Source organism: Argopecten irradians, chromosome 12, assembly GCF_041381155.1.
Source record: "Argopecten irradians isolate NY chromosome 12, Ai_NY, whole genome shotgun sequence".
Taxonomy (NCBI): Eukaryota; Metazoa; Mollusca; class Bivalvia; order Pectinida; family Pectinidae; genus Argopecten; species Argopecten irradians.
In genome coordinates this window covers 5218853-5245513 of record NC_091145.1, presented here as the reverse complement: position 1 = coordinate 5245513, position 26661 = coordinate 5218853, and the positions used below count along the sequence as shown (strand labels likewise).

General features: G+C 33.2%; 2 protein-coding genes across 3 annotated transcripts; one reads left to right on the top strand and one right to left on the bottom strand.

Annotated features, from left to right (window-relative positions):
- Positions 1-878: 878 nt before the first annotated feature.
- On the top strand, positions 879-10999 carry LOC138335993 (uncharacterized). Its single transcript, XM_069285234.1, has 2 exons — positions 879-1431; positions 5544-10999. The coding sequence occupies exons 1-2, from the start codon at positions 1427-1429 to the stop codon at positions 8416-8418; spliced, it is 2880 nt and encodes a 959-aa protein (XP_069141335.1). The 5' UTR covers positions 879-1426; the 3' UTR covers positions 8419-10999.
- A 929-nt stretch (positions 11000-11928) lies between these two features.
- On the bottom strand, positions 11929-26050 carry LOC138335994 (uncharacterized). 2 transcript variants are annotated; one of them, XM_069285235.1, is made up of 15 exons: positions 25661-26050; positions 25142-25481; positions 21940-22029; positions 21141-21248; positions 19780-19864; positions 19054-19115; positions 18723-18776; positions 18067-18153; positions 17267-17293; positions 16181-16263; positions 15409-15488; positions 13750-13932; positions 13223-13482; positions 12716-12762; positions 11929-12032 (listed from the first exon to the last, which is right to left on the bottom strand). In XM_069285235.1, exons 2-15 carry the CDS (start codon positions 25256-25258, stop codon positions 11963-11965), a joined length of 1353 nt encoding a protein of 450 aa, XP_069141336.1. In that variant the 5' UTR covers positions 25259-25481; positions 25661-26050; the 3' UTR covers positions 11929-11962. The 2 variants fall into 2 exon arrangements, with proteins under 2 accessions (XP_069141336.1, XP_069141337.1); XM_069285236.1 differs by lacking the exon at positions 17267-17293 and having other exon boundaries at positions 25142-26050.
- Between the last annotated feature and the right edge of the window lie 611 nt (positions 26051-26661).

Sequence of the window (26661 nt, the reverse complement as noted above, 5' to 3'; positions counted from 1 at the left end):
TAACCACATGTATACAAGATTTTAAGGCTTTTAAGTTCTAGGAAATATCCACTTCAGATCATATATATCACGAAAACAATTCAAGAAGCGTCGGTTAGTATTGATTATATTAGGTGTGAGTTTTAAAGATGATATTTCAAAAGCGAAAGTAGATCATTATTTTTAAAAGTCGGTAAATTATGGTTATTTAACATTTTTGAAACAATTAAAAAAATGATGAATCGTTGTCGATCTTATATATAGAAAATACACGTTCATTGCACTAAAATATAAATGATGATCTTTTATATATTGAGACACTGAACATATATACTTTTTATCAATATACATATTAAAATCTTTAAAATCCCAATCATGTTGCAGATATGTCCGTCTAGTGTGTCAGTTCAAATACAGATATTTTCCGTTAGTGCCGAATAATTATGTCAAAATTATAATGCTTTTTGCAGAATAAAAAGATATTAAATATATGATGCAAAAATGAGAGTGAATGACAACAAATAAAAAGAGACATTATTGTTTCATCTCGTATAATTAATGTACAGCAGGTATCTGAAGTTTTCTGAGTCTGAGCCCCAAGCGATGTGCGACTTTGAAGGTCTTAGTATGTAGGACATTCATACACAACAGTACTTCACCCATGCCAACAATTGTACATGATTAATGATTATATAAATATGCATGTCAAGTGGGCGTTATCCGGTGAAACATTCCGCCACACTTACTTGCATTTTGCATTTATATAAAAATGCATGTGTACGTACATGTAGATTACTCCACATATGATCATACGTAAATTACACTCAAGTATTCTTAATTTCCTTGTCAATATTTGTTAACAATATACATAGAAACAGTTCCGTGTGGTACATGGTTTTGTTTTTTCTTTTTAAATACCAGGAGAAAAAACACCGTCCTATGGTCAGTACTTGACATCTGCAATATTTCTAATGGAGGGACTCCAAAAAACCCAAGTCGACAAATATAGATGCACAGAAAATTCCCAAGGACAATGATATGTCAGATATTATGTAATTGACGACCAATCTCGACTGCAGGACAATCTGCATTAAAGCTTAGCATTCATGGACAGACATTGATTACCTATCGGGCTAGTGGTCTTGATATAGCGCCTAGTGATTTCTTCATACTCCTTGAGAATGTGCATATTTACATATATTACCATGGGATAAATATCCGGACACAAAAGCCTACAAGCTGTTGCGCATAATAAGTACAACTTATTTTCTATTTCACTTTTATATCCATTTCTTGGTTAAAGTAATAAATACATGTAACTTTACAAGCAGTATATAGGACGCAGGATGAATTGGTATGTCCCATGTTAGTAAAAACGGAAGTAAACATATGTTTAGCGAGTGTGTAATCATTATTGAGGCCAGAGCTAAAGCGTTCACAGTCGTTTATGAGGTAAGTAGAATTTTATTATTGCCAGGTTTTCCGTGTCACCATCATACGGGTGTCCTACAATTCATGTTACACGTTTAACATTTAGGACGTTTAGGACGTTTAGGACATTGGCACGTCAAGAGGACATCGCACACATTATACAGTTAATGGAAAATGTCCTATACTTTGTAAGACTTTGTAATTTTGGTTCTCTAATGTCCCATTTCCCAACAAATCAAATCATTTCTGTGTACGTATTACCAGAATAACAGAAAGTAATCAGCAACTCCAGGAAACACGATGCAATACATTAATTAGGCCTTGGAAAATAATAATAAATCTTCGATACTAGTATTCTCAAATTGCTCATATGTCAAGGATAACGTCGGTTTGATAGCATGTTGTGAAAATGTGTATTTTAACAAAGTTGCTGCTGAACATCTATTTACATCTATTATTTTGTTATTTTTATTTTTATAAAAAAAATGATGGCAGGCTTTTTGCAAATGAAATCGTAGTGCTTTACGTTTTGTATTAAAGGAATTATTAAACTTATAAAGTGTAACATAATTTATGGGTCATTATTTGACATATTTAATAACATATCTAATTTACAACTTGATCTGAAAGTCTCGAACTATTAAGTATATTTCATATATTAGACCTACATTAGAGCATTGCTGATTTCTTCTGATAATTGTACACAACAGGATTAATTTCTTCTTGAATCTATCCAATTAGAGGCTGCTCGAATTATCACTGGACTGCGTGAAGGAACATCACACTCTAACTTTTCTTTGAACTTCGATGGGATACACTTACTACAAGGCGCAAACGAACATCTTTCATCCTTTTTTTATAGAATTTTATCTGGAACTGTTCTTTCATACTTAAATGAATTAATTAAACAATATCTTAATAATGTAATCCCATACTTATTGAGAAATGAGAAAATCTTTACAATTCATTTTGGAAGATAATCCAAAAACCCTGAATGAATATAATGAACTTGCACTAAGATTTGACCTGACCAATATCAATTCTATTAACCAATTTAAAAAAACCAACTTCTAAATCAGCAAATCAGTGATGTCACAGTTAATATACAGGACAATACGAATAGGCAAAAGGAAAGACAATATTGTGATATGTCAATTAGGGAATTTCTGTAGCAACTTAACCTTTGACCTCTTTAATGACCATTTAGCAGAGTCACCAGTGTATGAATGTGGTATTGCATATGTAACTCCTGAATATTTCGTCTTCTCTTTCAGTACCTATATTTATCAACGAACAATTCTCCAAAATAAGTTATCAAATTTTACACAAAACCACTTTGATCTTCAAATACTTTTATCTGGTTGTACTGATAGTTACGAAGAATCCGGCTTGAATATCTTTCAGTGTACGATAGAATATGTCAGAACTACTGACAAATTTTTAAAAAAAAATCACCAATAATTGTTTTATTTTTCTTCTGGTACTTCAAACTATGATTTAACTACAAAATTAGTTATAAATGATTAATTACATATCGTTTGTATATCATCGTGTTTGAAGGTGACATGCATATTGCATTTCCTGAAGTGGTACATGTCTCCCTATTTTTTAATTCATGTATATAGTGTTCTTAACACTGAACAAAACTATGTACGTGATCCGATAGGCATTTATTATTCTTATCAATATTATTTTATTAATCATACTATTTAGAATATATCATTGATACATTTATCTACACATCTACATGTATCATCTACATGTATATTACCTAATTTCATAATACCCATTATTTGCATTTAAATAAAGGTAATGACAAGTGTAAATAATCAAATATTATTTATGTTTTTGCAAGAATTTATCTTCATCAATCATGAAAATGAATGCAGCAGTCATAGAGAATTACTGAATCCCATCAGTGGACGACCATCGGCGTAATAACCAACATGGACTTGCTGGGACCAGTTGTTCAAAAGTGACTAGGCTTAATACAGTTAACGATAATTTTCAAATCAAGATAAAATAATGCAAATTTTACAAAGTTTTACAAGAATCTTAAGAGCTCTATTCTCTACTACTAGATATGGTAATTGCTCTTTTTGGCCCCTGATAAAAACTTAATGAAATTTTTGTAGACAGAAAGTATGTTTTTGCTATATAACCATGGTAACTATGCATAAATTATGCATTTGAAAATTTGGTCAATATTGGCATATTTTTTATAGATTTTTCTTTTTAAAAGCAACAGAGCACAACCTAGAACAAACTTTATATTTTAAGGGAATTAGCAGACACAAAGAATACATCATTTTGAGAAATATAAAGTTTGTTCTAGAATGCGCTCTATGTTAACTAGATGAACAACTGCGTAAAAGGCAAATTTTGATAAATTTTCACATTTTGCATAATTTATTTATAATAAAAATGGTTGCCATAGCAACTAGAACTGCTATATTACCTAATAGCACTATCAAATATGTCAGGTATGTACTTAATAATTGAAATGCAGGATTAACATCTTAAAATAACAGACTTTGAAAAATAGTGGATTTTTGGGGCAACAATAGACCCTTACAACACCTAGTCCTTATTCAGTAAATGAGAAATGAAAATTTCACTAAACATGTGATTTAGGTTATCATGCTTTGAACAACCGGGCCCAGTTTCCTGTGTGTGAAGGTAATTCATTCATGGTTGCTGTGTTCTCATTTCTTTATTATTATACTTCTTGAAAAACAAAATTTACTATCATTACATGAATATAACATCTGGTGTTGTCATTACTTAAGATTTTTTACATAAATTTTCTCTAAGCTGAAACATGAACAGGATGCCTCTCCCCTCCCCTCTTTCAGAAATAAGTGTGTACGTTTATTGTAGAAATTGAGTGTTTAAAACACATTCAAAAATATAATAATCTTATCTTTAGACTTAAAAGGAAATAAATGTTATACAGGAAAATTCGGTTTGAATAGATTTTCTGTTTTCAACATCTAACAATATCGATGTCTACATAAATTCACCTTAAATCATTTAAAGTCTCTATCATTGCCTGCATCTAATTCCAATAACATTTCCTCATCAATTGTTAACACCATTAAAATTTATATGTGCCATAACCGGGCGGAAAATTTGAAGTGACATGTTTCCTAAAATTTGATTTGTTATTTTTTTTCTTCGGTAATATATTAAAAACACCAGGTTTAATGAATTAAGCTGTAAAAAGCATTCAAATGGACTCACAAATATTCTTGATGCCATAAAACACAGAATGTATGTACTGAACAAATTTTGTTATCTGTGCCTTATGTATGTTAAGATAGACATACATCTGTATAAATATAAATGTTTTGTTGATGAATAACATATTAAAAAGCTCTTTTTGATTCGTGAGTATGAAAAATACGGCACATATAACTTGAATGGCTCCCTCTCGAAATTCGTTTTTCAGTTTTTTATAATGCAAAAAACTGTTTTTATAGAAATTTCCTTGTTCATTCCTATTATAATTTATTGTCATTTGAACTAAAATGAAAAGAAAAACAGTATTAAACAAACAAATTATGACAACAAAAAGATCCCATACGTTTAATTGATAGATAAACATATATTTAATATAGAAGAACCAAAAACTAAATAATGATAGGAAAAATATTAAACTCACCCATCATTAACAAACATTCAGTAATACTGTTTTAGCTCGTGCGTATATAAAGTATCTTTATAGTAGGTATATAACTGCGGCATGAAGGAAATTATTATTTCCGCGGAACGGAAATAAAGCTTGATCTGTAGTAACACAAAGTAGAAGTTCAACGTGCATATACTCATAAGGTCGAGCCAACTGGGTTACACATGGCTTCAAATAGCCGTTGATCAGAATATTTATAAATCCGCATTCAAATTGCATTCTTCTGATAATTGAAAAATTGTGATCGAATTGTTTTCATAAAATGGAACCGGTTCAATCATCCACTTATCATGAGTATGTTTGTTCTACAGGAAACGCCTTCGTTAATATCACTCTCACTATTGTAGCATTGTTTTGCTATAATTAAGATCACGTTCCAAACATATTGTAAAATGGCGTTATCTTAAATGATACAAATATTTGCTGTTCTCTTTTCTTACAGAACAATGGCATTCCTATCAAGGACGTGTGACGTCATGATGTTTGTCATATTCCTGGCACTTTGTTATTTAACAAATGGTCAAACTACTGAAATGAGCCCTAACAACAACGCATCTCTTGGCGTGAATTCTTCCATGACTAGTCCTGTAACTGAGGCGTCTGTGCAACCATCCGGAACCACCTGCCGACTTGTTTCCGATAAGAGTAGTGATGACCTGCAGGAAGCATTGTTAGTGGGATACAATATGTTGGTCTTGCTGTTCTCGTTCAGCAATACCAGTCAGGAAGTTCCTATAACTCCTGACACCCCTCAACCCCTGACATGGTTTCACGTGTCCGGAAACCATGGCAAAGGTCTGCTATGGCTGAGACAAGACTTTGGAATGCTATCCTTGACTAGTTTAAATTACGGAATATCTTCAATGAACATCCAACTGTCCGATAGCCCTGAGGGATGCTCATCTGAAATGTCGGCAGCGGAAATCACAGCAAGTGTCCAAGATCTTATTCTAAATAATCTTATTTCTGATCGCATCGCCAATATTTCCTGGATCGGAAACGAAATATGCAATGCTCGTTTTAGAGTCTTTGACACTGGTACCGAAATTTATTTCACGTGCTGCAATAAGGATAAACAATTCAATACGACGAGTTACGAACTGCAAAGAAGCACGTGGATGAACATATTCTTGCTGGGTATTCTCATTTTACCGTGTATTGCACTGATGTTTGCACCTTTACTTATCCCGTTTGGGTTGTTCCGGGACGACATCAGTGATGTCTTCTTTCAGCACAAGATTAATTCCAAACTTCAGATCCATGTCACCAAAGATCCTAATGGAGACGCAAAAACCACGGAAAAACAACCCATCAACATCTCCAAGGAATATTGCAAAGATATGCCGAAATTCTGTAGTACATTGTCGACACTGAACAACAACATCACATACGATTGCACGCTGGAGAAAATTTATTTTTACGTTGATAAAGATAATCTAATTGGTAAAGACACCGACCCGTCAGGTCCATTTACCATGCTCTACGATAGGCTAACCCAATATCAACAAAGAAGGCGCTCATTTAAAGGCGTTGCATCACTTCGGGAATTCCTTAGAGTATTACTAGGAAAGATATTAAACATTGTAAATCTAATTATAATAATTACACTAGTTAATATCCCTGTCATCATAAAATCGGTATTTTACGTCGTTCAAACAGTTCCAGAATGGTATATTTTCAATAGCTTGGAACGCCTGAACCTAAATTCCAATATCTTACAATATGGCAGTTTCGGTAAACGAATCGAATGGCGTGATTGGATGTATCTGGCATATGTAACTCTCATTGGTCTTTTAGTGCTCGTACAATTCTTTAAAATACAGGGAACATATCAAACAAATGTAGTGATAGATATTCTGAAGCAGTGTCTTCGTGATTCGCGCAAACGACGGATGTCTTTCGCCTTCCACACCATATATAAGGCTTGTCATTCGATCGTTACAAGTCGATCTATCCTAGGTCGATTGTTCATACCTGTGTTTTTCGTCCTTTTTCTTCCGTTCGCTATTTTTACCCTCCTGTTTTACATTTTCCCCACAATAAATCTAACGTTTTCTATTCCGTTATATCTATCCACATTTGTGCTTTCAAACAAGTGCGGCTGCCTATCTCGTAGTGGCGGTGTACGGACGACCGTAGAACACTTGTCCAAATGGCTAGGACTAAATCAGATATTTTTCAACCAAGTCGACACAGATGAGGACCAAGATGAAGATGACGATCAAATTTGTTCACCTGCCGATATATTTCTCATTATCATTCTCGTCTGCTCCATCCCTGTCGTGATTTTTGTAGTGCTAGACTGCACGGCGTTCTATATAGATATGGGCATCTACGTGTTAATAGGGCTACTCCTCAACGCGTCCTTCACAACGACATACGTCATAGTGTTCCTGATGTTGCTCTTCTATATCCGAGACCTTTTTAACGACGTGGCAAATCGCTACCTAGAGTTCAATACAACAATTATAAAAGAAGCCATAGAGAAAACACGGGACGATGTCGTTCGAGTTTCATTACTTAATGAAAACTTTCAGAAAAATACTGCATTTCAGTTACAGAACGAGACACCTTCGGGAGATGACAATCTTCCACGTGACGACATCAAATTATCTTTCGAAGACGGAGCGCTAGTGTGGAGAACAAAACGACTAATATTATTTCTTGATCGGAGAGACACTCCGTATATACCGCCGAATTTTTTTAAGAAAACCTCCGTCATGGAGTGTGCAGGAACTCCTGGTCCGACCGCGGAGAATCTTCGTTCTGTTCTCATCAGTATCGCCCGGATATTTTTCTTCCTATTCCTCATCATTTTGATTGCTAGCGCTTTTGCTGAAGAAACATCAACCCTGGCCACGAATCAAACTCTAACTGTGATCGCTGGAGGATTGCTACCCTGGCTGTTTAGGACAATGTTGAAAGCTCCTAAGACAGAAGGAATTGATGTGAATAATCTCCATTTTCAGGAGGTTTTCAATAATGTTATAGCGAGCTATGAAGAAACGTGGACTGTTGCAGATATAGAAGTAACAAGCATACAGGTATCGGAGAACCAATCGTTAAATGGATCCCGCAGAAGTAAATCACGCGCGAGTCACGAGACAACAGGGAATAACATGGCCGACACAACCGACGAACATACCAGTACAAAGACTTTAGAAACAACGTTAAGTGAAGGGGAAAACTCATCAGAGACTATAAACGAATGTGAAATTGAAAAAACATCTGTACTTGAGAACAATATCGAGGAAAACCATTTAATTATTCTTGTAAAAAAGAAATCCAGCCAATCGGTTGTAGGTGTAGTCCTCTGATATGTAATACCATGTTTTTGGTTAATTTCGCGAGATGCTATTTTTCGTTTATTTGGATGAATCGGCGGATTTAGCGAAATTAAGAACCCCGTGAAGATTAACAACTATACAATAAGTTACAGTGTCTAAGTATAAAATGTTTTTTTAATATTTTCTTATAGGACAGAGACATTCAAATGAAGTGTAAACACATTTATGTATTAAAATTATCTCCCATATTGTACCCATTCTTTAACAAACCATTTCAATATATCTTTTTTGTTGATACTTTAATGTAATTTAATAAGCATTGAACGTCTTTCAGTTGGCATTCATTGCCAATATGAATGCAAACTGGACAGAGGCAAATTCCATGAAGCGCTAGCGGTTGAATCGATGATTTCAACACTAAGTAGTAACAGGAGACCTCTATCTCTAAATCAAAGATGCTGGGTTATATTTGTAACTAATGGTCTGATACTTCAATCTTAATTAAACCCTCCGTATTAAGAATCAAAATGTTTTCCGTGTGTAGAGCTGATACAAATAGGCATTTCAAAGGATTGAAAAAACTGACAACTTAATTGCGATAGAATTGGAGGTTTAAAACGTTTCTCTGACAAAAGTAGGTTCGGTAGTCAAAACATTACACATGAAATTTTGCTGACGCCATAATGTTGATCAACCAGAGTTATCGTTGTCCCTACGATCGCATCAATGCAATATGTGTTATCTGGTATACTCTAACATAGAGCTATTTACTTGAAATTGCAATCTAACTGTTTAAAAATTGCCCTTGTATATAAATGTATGAATATTACGTACAAGTATCTATGGGTGAATTTCTAGTTTCTTAAGTCTAGTCAAAATTAAATTTAATTATATTCGTAGTTTAATTCGCCTACCTGTCACTCATCTTCAAATGAGGATTATGTTACAATGACAAGCGTGATAGATATGATGAGTTGTGACCAATGTCTGTGTTCAGAACTTCTCTATAGAAAGTTTAATTTTACTCTGATAGGACGAGAAATTCAATCGTGGTTGTGGACAAATTCATCCTGTCCAATGAGAGTTTAGGCACTGAGAGATTCCTTATATTGTTATGATGTACCAAATGTCCATCTGATCTCATAAGCCATTGCTGATGAACAAGATAACTGCGGTGGGACATGTCTTCCTTCAGTCATCGTTTATAGTAGGTCACAATATCAGAAGTCTGGTTGTGAGCAGCAAATTAGCTCAATGCATTCAGCTTAATCTTACGAACTGTGTTCATGCATTGCCAAAGCCACGTTAAAAAAACATATGTATATTGCATCCCTATTAATTTGAAATATACATGCATAATATTATAAAACATGTAATTCACTTGAAGATATTTTCATGATTTTCGAACTATATTAAATGCATATTAATCATCACAAATTTGTATGATTTAAACTTATATTTTTATTTATTATTGATTTTGTTCTTGTATCCACATTTTCCATTTGATGGAACTACCATTTTGTTCCAAATTAATATTGTTAATTTTAATCCACGTGAATGTGACATTGAACGTGTCACCATATGGTATGACATTAAGTTGAAAGTGAGTGTAACAGCAGCATTTTTATGTCTGTCATGAATCCAATATGGCCGCTATGGCATCTTAAGCTTACGTCAATATCTCGTTAACGCCTTGGTGAATTTCTTTCATTTTTATTTGTTATGTAAAATAAAAAATGGAGCAATTTTTTTAAAAGAAATCATCAAAAACCTTCTTCTGCATTGTGCTATAGCATGCTGAAATAATGGATATCAAGTTTGTTTATATGAATAATCCTGTTGGTGAAAAGCTCTTTAAATTGTTCAATGACAATTTCTAGTTTCTATGTCATTTACAATGTATATGTAAAATTAAATATTTACCTGTCTTAATCTAACAATTAAACATTTTACATTGTTATAACAGTATTATTGTTCTAGTATGTGTTTATTCTGTATTAAAATATAACAGAGTTACGTGTAGCTTCTCTTGTGGGTAGGTATTGAGTATGACGTCATGCTTTTGCCAGCGTAATGTCCTATTTTTCGGGGAAAATAACGTAGTTTCGCTCACAAAATAATGACGTCACTATGGATACTTATCTACAAGAAGGAAAACAAAAGTCACATGTCTTCATTTTTGAGAAAAAAGTTTACTTTGCAAATAATGTTTAACAGTAATCAGTTGTTGAGAATGTTAATCATTTTCTTGTATTTTATTTAATTAGGTAGTAATGGACGAAGGTTTGAGGATGCAATTTATACATCTGAAATTGTTTAGTGTACAGGTTTACACATGATATTCAAAGGGGGAAATTCCTTTACTCTATATTGATACAATGTTATTCATTTATTATTTTATCTATTTTAACTTGATATTCAAAGAGGAAAACTTCTTTACTCTATATTGATACAATGTTATTCATTTATTATTTTATCTATTTTAACTTGATATTCAAAGGGGAAAACTTCTTTACTCTATATTGATACAATGTTATTCATTTATTATTTTATCTATTTTAACTTGATATTCAAAGGGGAAATCTTCTTTACTCTATATTGATACAATGTTATTCATACAATGTTATTTATTTATTATTTTATCTATTTTAACTTGATATTCAAAGGGGAAAACTTCTTTACTCTATATTGATACAATGTTATTCATTTATTATTTTATCTATTCTAACTTGATATTCAAAGGGGAAAACTTTTTTACTCTGTATTGATTCGTCATTTTCATTAATCAGACAATCTCTTTACGGACACGTGTTTGTACATGTGCACTTTCCGCCCAAGTGTATGTTTTAGGATACATAAAATACATTTTATAAATATAAATGATAAGGACTACGCCTGCATTTCATGAATTTATTCATAATTGTACATATTTACTCCTAGGTACCGACTGGGATCATTTTGATCCACTGAATCTCATTTTATTGGTACTGTGCATTCCTACATAATACACATACAGCAAATTTTATAAAATACCGTTTTGTCTGTTATTTTCGAAGCTCAAAATAAATTTTTTTAATAAAACAGGAAAATTTAACTACAGCATTTTAAAATGTGTCTATGAGTATATATACATGTGCATATGCCTATTTCATTTTTGCGATCCTAGCAATGTCCCGCGAAATCGCCAAAATACCATCCAGCGAAAATAACCGGCTGTCCGGTAATTTTATACTATTATTTTATATAATCATTTTTATATTATTTTTGCAATGAACACGAAGCGTGATTTTGTGGCTTTAATCTGAACGATAAAATTCGAGCTACGCTTTCGCTGAAAACTGCTATTCAAATACTCATATCTTGGTATCAGTTTTGTGCTAATAAACAATTAATATCGTTTATCTCTTAATATTTATTATCTATGATGCTACCTTATTGATTTGTCCATGTACTCTAAATATTCCCCATAATCAAATTTTACGAATTCTAACCAGTCGTGAAATTTAATCACTCGCAAAAAATAATTTTGTGTTACGTAGGATACTCCACTAAACTTTAATCACTTGATCCATATCTAATAAAACACGGGAGTTGTTTGTCTCTTCGTTAACTCTGCTACTGGTAGTTTGTCACCCTTCCAAGGTCTGTAACATAACCAAGCAATCAGTTAAAGATGCTCCATCGCCGACAGAGCATAAACAATACTCATCATTTGAACAACAATTTGTGTTTAATCGTGCATATATATATGTCTAATTAGCACAAAAAATAACAAATACAAAATCCTTTTGTCTTTGGTGTATACGCAATCAGTAATTTATTCCATAAAGGACATAGTGACCAGGAGTTTTTTCGCGGGGCAATTAATTTTTTTCAATATTTCTATCTTGAAGTAAAATTAGAAGCTTAAACTTTTCAATGGTGGTAATGGTGTAAAGTAAATAACATTTGTAAAGGAAGAAAAATACTAATTCGTCTGCTCCTGTATTTGAAAGTAGAGAAAAACTACCATTTGTCAGCGGTGGAAATCCTGATATATTGTTATTTCAAAAACAAAATGTCAGTATAAATGAAATCGTGATAATACAAGAGCTTCCGAAAGTAGAATGGCGTGTTGAGTGCCCGGAATACAAATTTCAGATGAAGAACAGTACCAATCGAGTCAACCTCAGAGTACTTATTAGGCATACTAAAATACCTATTCAACTTAATCATGTTTGCTTTTGTTATATACATTGACGACTAGAACTTTAATAAAAAGCACGCAGCAATGAACGTGAATATTAAAATCAGTTTCAGTTCTTTCAGAAATTATAAGTATACTTACTTATAATACATTCTTGGGGCTTCTTTGATGTTTGTAGCTTGGAACACCTGTAAAATTCAGGTAAAATTGCATATTATCATAGCATTCCCTGAAACATAGCTTTCGTTAATAAGCGATCCGGAAGGTTTTCGTAACAATGATGATGATGCAGTGCTTTTTTCTCTCTAGGAAATCACGTTTAAACATTTGATGACATTTAACGCCCTTAAATTTAGTAATAAAAAACCGGAATTCTACGAGGAAAACCACAGGCTTCTGTCACAGACTTCCAGCGGCCAAACGTTAGACAACGTGTATACATGTATATCGAATACACTTATTGCATACCAACTCCACGTAATTTGAAATGTGGCAATATTTCATAATACATGTATAGATAAATTCACAGTGTTAGACAGTATATATGGGTATGGTCAGCACACGGAATTGAAAATTTACGAAGCAAAATACACGTGTTTCTTAATTAATTTGATTATCATTGTAAAATGATTATATCTAGATACTTACGGGTATTGAATATGACGTAGGCATATTCATTATAAATTTATTCTTTTTGCTGTCAAAATCAAATTCCTCGTTTTCTTTATTGTGTTTATCTGTTTTGAACTGAGCTTCAAAGTTCGTTGTTTTTGTTGCTGCCAGTACTCTAGATGTCCCTGAACTTTTCATTGATGACGTCTGAGCACGCGACTTCATGTCTGCTGAAGCCGCTCGTCGTTTTATATCGTCCTGAATTGCCTTTAATTTTCTTTCCTTTTTGAAATTTTCTTAAAAACAAAGAAAAATAACATCAGCAAAACAACGCTTTTAGATAATCGAAACTGATATTATTTTAATAATACTCTCAACAGTGGCGCAACTTGATAATTCCGCAACAAAAAATCGAATAAGCATTCATTTGTCATTTATTTTTTTATTGAATTTATCTAGAAATATATAGAGAGAATATATTAAAAAAGTCTTGTCGATGGCATGTTCTACGTTTTAATTGCATTAATATGCGTTAATATTTAATTGAAAAGCAATGTTTATACCAAAGTAATCTGTAGACGTTTTAGGTCGAGAAAGGTGTTTTTGTAGGGCGGCGCCATAGTCCTTCCGGCGCCTTAACGAGCTCTTATTTTGCTCTGACGTCACAGGGGTACCGCAGCGGAATGGCTCCACCTGGGACCGACTCGAGGAAGGGCGCGAGTTAGGCCTACTCTGGGCTTCGTTTTCTGAAAATCAAAAAAAAAGGTATTTCAATTTTTGACGTTTTTGACGGAAAATGAAGTCTGCAATATTGGTTTGTATCGTATTAACGTTTTACCGTCAAGGCTCAACAACAGAATAAAACTATCCATTTAACATCATTTAAGGCCCTTTACTTTTGATTTTTGGGCAAGAAAATAAATTTTTATTTTCAGATGATAACTTTTTTTAGTGTCTTTCACTCTAAAATAATGGCCGGAGCCGGAGTCTGAGGTCGACTTTTAATATATTTTTTTGCAGGAAAGTGGAGAAAAAAAATAGGGTCATGGGTAAAAAATTAGGGTCGGTCATATTTTTTTGCCATATGTATATAATGTTAATGCACATTACTAATCCATAGGGCGACATAAATATTTATCCTGCGACTGTCCCACATACTGACCGATAACTACTGCCGGATAAACTTGTGCTTTATCCGTCAATACGATATGCTTTATCCGTCAATACGATCACGTGAATTTGTTCCATATCTGATGGAACTTTTTCTAACTTGACCCAGAACTTGAACCTTCCGGTGAATGAAACGTCATTCAGTCCCGCTAAAACGTGACGTCACATTCACCGAAATGACGTCATTTTTACGATATCGAAAATCTCGTACATATATATGGCGGTGTTGTTTTTTTCTTGGCTCATGACAAAGGTATGTATTGTTAAGTAATTCTTTAATGGGTATTTATTGTTATTTGAGTATTTTCATTTCCTTTCAGTGATATATCACACAGAATAGAATTACGGTTACTGTTTGTGAATGCGCTTATTTATTTCCCATGGCAGTAAAAAGGAGTGCACTCTCATTCGGTTAAGTGAATGAATCTTTACCTCCGCATCAAAGAAGCGTCTCGCTTCGAGCGAAACAAAGTAAGGAACTGTCAATTTGCTTTCGTTTTGAATGCCATAATGGTTGCAGGATAAACAGAATACACGGTTAGTATCTTACAATACAAGTTTTATTTTGGTGCTCGACACGGAAAGCCGAGATGACTCGGCAAAGCCTCGTCATCTCGGCTTTCCCAAGTCTCGCACCAAAATAAACCTTGTATTGTAAGATACTAACCGTGTATTCTCTATTTATGAACCTTTGTTTCGGTCCAAATGGCGTTATACTACGCCCTCGGTCGTTAATTTACATTCTACCAGGGCCTCATTACACCATATGGACCGAAACAAAGGTCCTCATTTTTTTTATATTAGATCTGCATTTTCTTTCGCAAAAGTTAAAACTATTCTTTAATGTGCATGTTAGTTACAAGAAAAGAGTTGGTCATAAGACGCCACCCTGAAGAACTAAATGTTATTTTCAAAGGAATATTGACTTCTGCTATATATTGAACGTCTCTTGACCATGTATTAGCCAATGAGAATATTGGGAAATTGGAGCGTATCTAATAAAGCTGTATAAATGGGATATATTTGAACAAATAAAATGTTTTAACACTTACCCATTGACTTTTTGCTGGGTTTGTCCGGTGTAAGGTCTATGTGTGTTATCGTATGTGGTACACTCAAACCAAACAGCATCCTATATAAAAATAAAAATAAAGGACGAATGTGAATATAAAATGTATTTGACATCGAAGCTGCAAATTAGTTTTATTGTCATAGATTGTTTGCCAAACAACCATTTACAAAGCATTTAATTATTTAGTTCACGTAGATAAAATTGCAAAACAACAATTTTACAAACCTCAAAAGGAACCAAGAAGATATTACAAACAATTCCGCTACTGTAATTATAGGTCAACTATCAGGACCAAGTTGTTCAAAAGATAATTAGGCTAGTCACATTTTGACGACATACAAATACGTATTTCAGTTCAAGACAAAATGATTTCTAGTGATATCAACATTACAAAATTTACAATTCTTTATCTACTTGCTATTTTAGCGAAGATATAATCTCAGGTTGTAGAGCAAATGAAAAATGAAAATTGAACTTGTCAAGTGATTCAGCTAATCTCAGTTTGAAAAAGTAGACCCATGTGTTTATCCCCAAAGTATTAGAGAAACTACGGCCATCTTTGTTTACCCATCGCTCCTTTAGAAAGTCACTGTATGAAGAACGTTTAGAGTGCATTCGTATTTCACCTTCTTTGTTTTGTATCACAAACATCTGTACAAGTTGTCGCACTAGACACGGAAATAAAAGTCATCACATAAGCAAAGAGAAAAGACAAATATCTATTGTCAAACAAGTGTATTATGTTTACTTACTTATCGAAGAATTCTACCATGCATGGATGTGTGAAACTGTTAACATTCATATACGAGTTGGGGTCCGCCCCCTGCTTGATGATCTAAAGAAAATACCCAAAGAGTTAAGGTAAGCCATGGTGATCAAATTACTGTAAAAATCCTTACTTTTATCTCAAATAAGTGAATTCGCTCTCTTCTGCATCGCATGTTTATAAATGTATAAAAGATGTATTTGCGAAGGAACTATTATCGCATGTAATAGCCTTTTGAATCTATTAAAAACTTTTAACATTCTGAAATGCATTTTTTTTAAATTAACAGAAATAAACTTTGTTTTTTTTTATTCGCACATAAAAACTGTTTTAGTAGCAGTATAGGAATATTACTAGGAAAATGTAATAATGACATATTGGGGTTTTTGGTTGTAGACATTGTAATAACATAATTCCTCATCCTGTTTGCTCCAACGATACAATAGAAAGAGCATTGCATGTGATTGGTGAAATCGTATATGACGTGAGATGTACATTATGTATATATGCATATATGATACAATGACAAAACGCGGTCGCGGTGACACAGCACAGAACATGAATAAAAACATGCAGACAAACAAAATCGACGATAACCTCAAAACAAGCAAGCAGTACAATATACAGACACATGTTATATAATATATATTTTCGAAAACCTAAGAACCATTACAATTATCTGAGCAACATACACACTATTATGAGTTACTGTGGATATGTTTTTCTTGATAGGTTTCAAACAAAGTACATATCAAATGTTCTTCTAACTAATGTACTAAATATTTTCTTCATACTGTTGAAGATTTAATAGTAGAAAATAAATACATCAAACGCGGAAATGTTTTACATTGGAATGCTTTGGACTTCCAAATTTTTTTTTTCAAAGCTGCGCAGAAATTTGATTTGAACAAATTAGCATTTCATACACATTATGCAAACCCAGAATTAGTGTTCACACAAATATCGCTTATTGACAAAGTCACATTCAAAGTGGTGAAAGAGAAATACTGAACGTGATTTTGTGTTTGACTTTGATGTGCTATACAACAATCAATAAATGTGTTGGAATTACCTCTTGGAGATGTTGGAACGGGGATATCTGAATGGATATGAATTGAAAGTTGAACATTGGCTGGTATAGAAAAGAAAACTTTTTTTGATTTCGTTCAGGAAATTTTGATAAAGGATGGTTTGGTGTGATTTATTTAACTTCTGATCAATGTCAGGGTCATTTAAGGACTAACAGGTTTAGAAGGTGGAGGAAATACTTGGAGAACACCATCGATCTGCGGTCTATACCGCATTATTGCCCCACCTTGGATTCGAACTCCTTACCCAGGGAGGGAAGACTAAGTTAGGGTGACCAATCGGCCACCACGCTCCTCATTGAGAAAGGAAGAGATAACAAGGTCTACCTACGACCATCCTCTATACTCCAGGGGTCCCGATCACATACGATCTCTGCACTACTGGACTATCTCAAAGTAAAACTGGAGGCAACCGGAAAGAACTGGTAATTTAGTCCTTTGATGTACATCAAAAGAGTCGTATAACGGTACACTGTGGTTGACTGTGTGACTTTGAAGTTTGGCGTCGCTCTTTCTGTAGTCTTCAAAGGAAATCTTTGCAGGTCTGTGATTGGTCAGATAATTTCTCCTGAACTGCCTTCAGTTTTACTGTGAGATAGTCCAGGGGTGGATATAACGTCAGTTATGGTAACCCCAGGAATATTGAGGATTACTTATGACTGGTCTCTTTCGCAGTATTTGACATTTTGTTCGTTGAGAAGATCAAGGACTATTGAAACAACAGGAAAATAAGGGGGATATCTAAGGTTTATCACCTTTCTTCCAATTGATCAATCATACGTACCTCTGTCATATTCAGTGCTCTTAATAGCATAAGAGTACAGTTATGTGATGAATTAAAGTTTAAGGCTAGTTCCAAATCTTTTTTCGCCTGAAATACGTACACATGTATATTAACAATATACTTACAACCTGTCTATAACGAACACCAAAAGTACAATTAGCCATTACATGTGATTGATGATTATATCATTTATGTCCCTTATATGGAGGTGTCGTTTACAGACAAGTGTCCTTTATATGGAGGTGTCGTTTATAGACAAATAACCTCAAAGATCTAACCAATAGAAATGAGTGTAACATAAGAAATTGAATTATTGATTGTTGTTTACAAAGTATTTGAACTTAGTGCTACAATCAATTTTCTAAGCTTCTTTATTTTGCTTCTCTTTTACACATAAAATTGCAGTGAAATTGTTACCCGATATTTGGTCGTATTACTGCTGCAAATGCTGCTGATTATCTTTTCACTACGCATAATATTCAGTACAATTCGTAGCAAGAATAGGACCAAAAATCCGATTCGCAAATTCACTCAGCAATTTTACTTTGACAGGACAATTCACTTTGAAAAATAATGTGTTACAATTACTCAGTTGTAATATTGTAAATTTATACAGAATAGTGTTTATCAACTGAAGAAGAGGGAACAGTACTAACGTGTTTCTCGTTGTTATTGGCGCTGTAGAATAGTGCCCTTATACAGTAAACATCCTGAAAGACACAAAAAATAATCATTAATACAAATAAAGTATCAATGATATTATAAATGTATAACGCTCGTAATATGGATGATTAGTTTTGCATGAAATCGTGGGTAAATCGAATTTAAAAAGGTAGTTAGGCTTATAAGTGGATATAATTCTACATCATCAAAAATCACAAAAAAAATCAGTCATGGCTTAAATCTTTCCAATGTTTTCCAAAGTAGAATAAGTGTCTAAATTTATTTTCGATTTCCATGTATTGTTGTATATATTCATGTACTTACTGGGTTTCTATTGTCGAGTACGACAGTCTTCTCTGCATCCTTTTTAGCTAAAGCCATATCCCCTACAAAAGGAAATTAGGGAAACATGAAAATATAGCATATAAAGAACTCATAAAACTTAATATAAATATATATAGCAATATAATGGTCATGTTCCAAGGGGGGTAACTTCCACCAGCCTTAACGATGTCTATTTTAGCCACCAATCAATACACATGTATTGTAATAGTGGTAAACATTATGAAACTTCTTGAGAAATGTTATTTTGGTTGCTGAGGAGTTAATGCTTCACCGCCGACAGAGCATAAACAATATTCATCATTTGAACAATAATTGGTTTTAAATCGTGTATATATGGGTCTAATCAACACATAATTAATATAAAATGATTTATTTTGCTTTTGATGCATGCGCAATAAGTTATTCACTCTATATAAAAGATAGTGCCACGGATTTTTTTTCGGAGCGCAATTTATCATTTTCAATATGTTTAATCATTTTCAATATGTTTATCCTTATTAAAAATTAGAAACTCAAACTTTTCGATGGTGGTAATGGTGTAAAGTAGGTAACTTTTGTAACTAAAGAAAAATACTTATTCATCTGCTAATGTTTTTGATAGAAAAAACTACAATTTGTCAGCGGTAGAGCATCTTTAAATGATCATTTCTTACCAAGTCAGAGCATCTTTAAATGATCATTTCTTACCAAGTCATATGTGTATACCTGACTTAGCGTGAGCGAACGCTCGTCGTGCGTAAATTGGTGTCATAAGGCAAGAATTAGTCATACAGCCAGCCAGGCAACCATTCTGTAATAAAAAAAAAATGTCATATTTCCTATTCTTGTTTTTAAAAAAATAGGTTCTACAACATATTTCTTTCTTAAAATAAACACGAGCGGAAATTCAACTGTTAAGGAACATAGACATGGCTGTTGCTATTAGAACCGTGGTATAACAGGCTTGGTGACTTTTTTTGGTCGATGGTAACCTTTAACATGTAGACTATATCGATAGTAGCTTTTGGTACAGAAATTATATCGATGACAAATTTTAGAACATAGAGACTATATCGATGCAACGTTTAGCATAGAGACTATATCGATGGCAACGTTTGGCATACAGAATATATCGATAGTAACCTTTGTCATAGAGGCTATATCGATAGTAACCTTTGTCATAGATACTATATCGATAGCAACGTTTGGCATAGATAATATATCGATAGCAACCTTTGGCATAGAGACTATATCGATGGCAACGTTTGGCATAGATAATATATCGATAGCAACCTTTGGCATATATACTATATCGATGGCAACGTTTGGCATAGATACTATATCGATGGCAACGTTTGGCATAGATAATATATCGATAGCAACCTTTGGCATATATACTATATCGATGGCAACGTTTGGCATAGATACTATATCGATAGCAACGTTTGGCATAGATAATATATCGATAGCAACCTTTGGCATAGATACTATATCGATAGCAACGTTTGGCATAGATAATATATCGATAGCAACCTTTGGCATAGAGACTATATCGATAGAAACCTTTGTGATAGAGACCATATCGATGGCAATGATGCAGTGATGCTGCATGTGGTATATCGATACCTTATGGGATTTAAACTATATTGATGGTAACTTAATTAATATTGAGACTATATTGATGGTGACCTTTGACATAGAGACTATATCGAGGGTGACCTTTAACAAAGAGACAATATATCGACAATGAAACAATGGTTTACACAGACGAATTTCCTAACCCGAAATTGACCAAAGTTTCTGGTCAATTTCATGTCTAGATGTCTTGGGGTCAATTTTAGGTTAAGACAGTTTGCATATGTACCTTTGATATCGTTCCTACATCTATTATAGTTATATAGCTATTTTTGCATTGGAACAAGTGGTTACCTTTGGCATCAAAACTATGCATGATTGCCATGGTATCGAGATTATGGTTACCTTTGGTATCGAGACTATACAAGGTCACCATGGTATCGAGATTATGGTTACCTTTTTATCGAGACTATACATGGTCACCATGGTATCGAGATTATTCCTATTGTTACCTTTGGTATCGAGACTATATCTATGGCGTTGGTCAGTTCGGTGGTGGCCTGCTTGTGTTTGCCCACGTGTTGATAAGCCACGGCCAAATGGTAATATATCTCGTACATCTGTAAATAAAGTTAATTAGTTTCAAATGTATTATAATATCTATAAGGAATCATATGTGATCTTTTATAATGTGTATTTAGGAAATTGAAAGGATTGTTGTGCAAGTTAAACGATGACAAGAGTTGTCATTTTCATGACCGATAAAAATCACCGTCGATATTCAAGGGGTTAATATCACTGTCGTTATATCCACCCTGCAATATACCACAACAACACGGAAGGTGTGTGTGTGTGTGTGTATGACAGCGCGATGAGACAGGTAGTTTGGTCCTCTGACAATGTGGCTTCGAATTTGGGCTTCGCTCCATACATTTATTCGAATTTATTCGTGAAATATCTTCAGTTTTGCTATGATATATTCCAAGGATGAATATGATGACAGTGATAGTAACCACTGGAATATCGAGAATGGGTGTAGTAGTATGTATCACTCAATTTCTAAACATCGGAAAGTCACTCTGAATTTCCCCCTAATATTTCATATGACGAAAAGGCTCAAAGATCTTCCGATTTGATTGAATACCTAACTGTTTACATAATTTGCCTTTGTATATTTGACAACGTTTAAGTAAACAAACCTTAATGGATTTGAATCACAAAACAACTATCCAGTATTGAATGAAGTACCCCGGTACAATATTAATTCGGAATGGGATTTTACAGAAATCACAAATACCTCTAAGTACTCACAAACATTTGGAAGGCAGCTGGAGGTTCGTAGTCTTCAGGGAAATGCTTTCGATCGACCATCCACAGCAAATGTCGGTAACCGCCAATCACCTACATAGAAATGTATATTTCTAAATGTAAATATCATAAAGAATAGCGATTATGTCAATTTCATCCACATGTACTGCAAACAACATTGTGCATTTCTTCGGAGAATATTTTGACGAAACAAAATTAGAAAAGAAAGAATTACATCGACTGAGAATAAGGTGTACTTATAACATTTTTTCAATGTTTTCAAGTGTATAGATTTCACGCCTTTATGTATTGTTATCTTGGAACTTTTCTTACAACATTTCGATCACCATTTTCAATTTAAAATTGATAATTGAAATTCTGTATGAGACATCACGTTTCACATTTTCATCATCTCCTCTTGATGCGACAAATTAGTTCTAACAACTCCTATGGGTTTTTAGGTTGAAGGGAGAGGGTAGTTTTTGTTGTATTTTTTTTTTCTTTTTCTTCCAGAAGTCTTCGTAAACTCTGTGTTTGTTTGTATATATTAACTCTTGTTTGATCAACTTTTAATTTGAATTACTAGATTTGTTTATCATAAACGTTCATGTCCACAATTAAATCAAAATCTACCAATATTAATTAATATTTTGTGTGTTGGATTTGTCGATTTATATTACTACATATAGACATTTTGGCTCTAGCTGACAATAATTTTTGTTCCATTCATAGAATGACCACTAGTGCCATATTTTGATAATGTATTTTGACGACGTCATGGGGTCATAGGGATCATATATTATGGAATAAATTGTGTTTTCACTTTGATCAAATGTTGCCCTTGGAATTGAAAAACGACCTATTAGATATTGACAGAAATGATAAATTCATGTCGTAAACATATTTGGCAATAGCTAATCGTTCTTTATTAGAAATATGACATTCAACGTGCAAAAAAGGTATTTCATGTAGAAAATTGCAACTTTTTGATCTTTTAAATTACTTAAAAATTCTGTAATAGCAATATTGCTGGGACTTAAAAGATCAAAGGATGTCGTGCGTAAATTCGTTATAAAACGCAAGTGACGCGTTGATTCATAACTTTTATGAGCCTTTTAACATCAAGATATAAGTTTAATACACCCCGATGTTTAAGGGGCCTTAAAGCTCCAAGGCAAATCAATGTGGACAATGCATATAATTATTTTAATTAAGTAACCAACTTTTTTAACTGTTGGAGAAAAATTATCTTATATCAAAAACATTTTTAAAATAGAAATTTCTATCGTGTGAAATTTAGGTGAGGAAAATCTTACTGAAATCAAATAAATCTGATTGAAATTAAATACAGGTCCTGTATAAGATTTTGAACGCATCTGACAAATAATAATATATATTGGACAACATTTAATATACCTTATTGATAGATTTAGTATGAGTTTAATTAATGCAAGATTCTTTGAATTGTTTGTATTATCAAAATCATTTAAGCATTGATGTCACTATTTTTTAATTTTATCGGGGTATGAAAAAAAAATTGTTTGCAAACTGTGTGAATCCGCGTACTCACAAAAGTTTGCAAACAATTTTTTTCATATCCCGATAAAATTTTTAAAAAATAGTGACATCAATACTTATAATTAATTTTATACTCTATTTGATAAAATTAAGTATGTTTAAATGTACCATTCTAGTGGTTTTTCAAGGGATTCTTTTTTCCGAATCAATACGCAACGTCAATGTCTCTATTGTGACGTCACGATAACGTCGGGGTTTCGCGCCATTCTCGGATTTTTTTTTTCATAGTGGTATGCAAAAATAATATTGGCCAATCAGAAAGCCGGATTTGGTATGAAAACAAAGAAGAATTAATTATAGTGTTAATGTAATACTCTATTGATGAAGATAGTTGTAATAACTTCTGATACATTTGTCTTCATACAATAAAATATCTTTAAAGACAAAAACTAAAATAAAGGTCCGCGCCTGCTTATGTATGCTTTTTATGTTTTGTTACTGATGTTAATTATAGAAGTATAGAGTTATCTATCTTTGACACCGATTGCGAATTGAGCAGCAAGAAAAAAAACAAAAACAAAAACGATAAGTGCATTATGGGGAATGATGTAGATTTGAGTCTATACATATTGCACAATAGTAAAACAGTCACTTTAAAGTTCTTAGTTTATGTAGTATCAGCATTATTTCTTATTTTAACTTTATTCTTTTATTCTACAATTTAAATCAAGCTATATCAAAATTATATTCATGTGCATAAATGTACGATATATCGTACCTATAGTTGATATAAAACTAGTCACGTTTAAACAAGAGTGTATGACATCACGATCATCTACGATCAATGTGTTCAACTCATAAACAAGATTTTACCTATTCTGTGAGAATTTCATTTTTTTATTATCGTCAAATTTTTTAATAACCTAGTCATGTTTGTACGAGGAAATTGGCAATCCCGTGTTCAAACTGTATGTAATTGGATTGATATATTGATTATTTATCATAGTCACACATGGGATTACAAGTGGTGGGTTTAAAAAACACATGGGCGCGAACTAAGATGAGTCATTTAAAAAACTGAACAGATATTTATTTGCCATGAAATTAAACTCATTCATCTGATGTAATATATATATACAAAGAAAGTTCATTTAAACATTTAGATATCATAATATGACATATGTAAAGCATTCATAAAATATCTGACTGACTTTTCTAAGTTTTGGCCATAAAGGGAGTGGGACATTCCCATGGGAAATGGAGTTTTGGGTTCTGGCTCCTGGGCGAGGCTCGCCTTAGCTAGTCCAAAACAAAGGTAGTTTCTGTACTATAAAAACTGGTAACAATTCCCACTATTACAAGGAGAGACAACACGAATATACCACAGCCTCCCAAAACACAAGCAAGAACAACACCCGAAACATCGGAGCTTGCCCTTAACTGACCTTAGCTGTTAATCAGGAAAAATCTACGAAAAAAAATGAAATAAGTGATTTGCTGATTTGCTCAAAGTCAGCTGAAGGAAATGTGATATTACATCAATATCATGACGTCATGAAGCGTTGGTTGTTTGTCACTAGTACAACAAAAAGTTATATCGATTTAACCATTACTATAAGTTACATTAACTTTTCTATGTGTTGTGAATAAAATACATATTTGATAAAGTAAGAAATTAAACACAAACCTTTTCCCAACGCCGACATCTTTCATTAAACATGGTCGTCTTCAGAGACATGTTGACCGCGGTATTCACCTCGTCCATAGATTTGAACTTCCACGACCGTTTCACCATTTTGTCCATAATAATAATTCCAACAACTATGAAATAAGCTTGATTGGCAATTTCAACATCCACAATCCGTTTCGATGTATGTTTCACTTTCGGAAATAAATCCCATCATCGCCATAGGGTGAACATTTCAATCTTCGAACTTCAGAAATCAACATTTCACAGAAGGAAATGTACATCTGTTTCAAATTACATCAATGATTCTTGTGGCTCAGTGTAGTTCGTTTCCAGAAAGCTAACACAAAAAATGTGGAATTTGTATTTCGAGTCGTTTTTACAAACAACCAAATCACGAAGCTAACGGTAAAGCAATGTCATTTGCAGATAGAGAAATTAAAAAACACACCTTATTTTGGCGTATTCGGTGACAATATCAATAAACATCATAAGAGATATTCAAAAATGCATATTTACCAACAACTTATCATCTGAAGTATCTTGTCAGTAAATTAAACTGTTCGTAAAGACACACGTTCCTGAGAGATCTTGTTCCATCGTCAACATATGTTCATCATATAGGCAAAATAACGGCGTCCAAACACACCGGGTATATTGTATATATGCAAAGTCGCTTTAAACTCTCGGCGTCTGTCACAAACTCTTACTCGTGTTGTTAGCATTGGTAAGTGGTTATTTACTAATAGTAAACCTGTTTAAATAAACCTCTTTGCTGGCTTTCAGTCAACTCAATAGGGGGAAATAGTCTCCCTTTCTAAATACCAATGCATGTGTACAGTATGGTTGCAAATGTTGTTATGTAGAAATGTATATCAATGTTCCGAACGTCACATTCAGACACTTCAACAGTTCAATGGCTCAGGCGGTTTTATATTAATTTTATTTCGTGTATATACACAAAGTTAAATGTTTACTCTTATCAATGCGGTATTGTCGTGGACTCGACAGAGGGCAAGCGTTATCGCCGTTTTTCCAGCTTTCTAAACTATACAGTACTTGGTGTTTCCCACTCGTGTAATGTTTATTCATGCATTCTAGATAAGATAGTAAGTAAAAGTATTTGATTTCTTAATTCCGTTCATAATTTTCACCCAGTGGAAAATCTCATAAATTTACATATAATTGAACTAGTGAATTTCAATTTCATTGGCAACTTTTGGCAACGAGGTTTGATATAGATATAATATACAACAAAAGATAGTATATCAATGATAGTTTCAAAAGTTGAATTATTATATTTTTAAATATGAATAAATACTTTCATAATTTATAAATCATCAAAACCATTCATATTTGATAAAATATTTAATGTAAGATTTTTCGACAAGTTAACAAATCTTTGGAGATTTAATACGTGTTTACACTCCCATAGACGTAAAAGGAAAAGCGGATTTATAAGTTGAGGGGCCATTAATCGCCTCCAAATCGCTACATCTATTACGAAAAGCTATCAAACC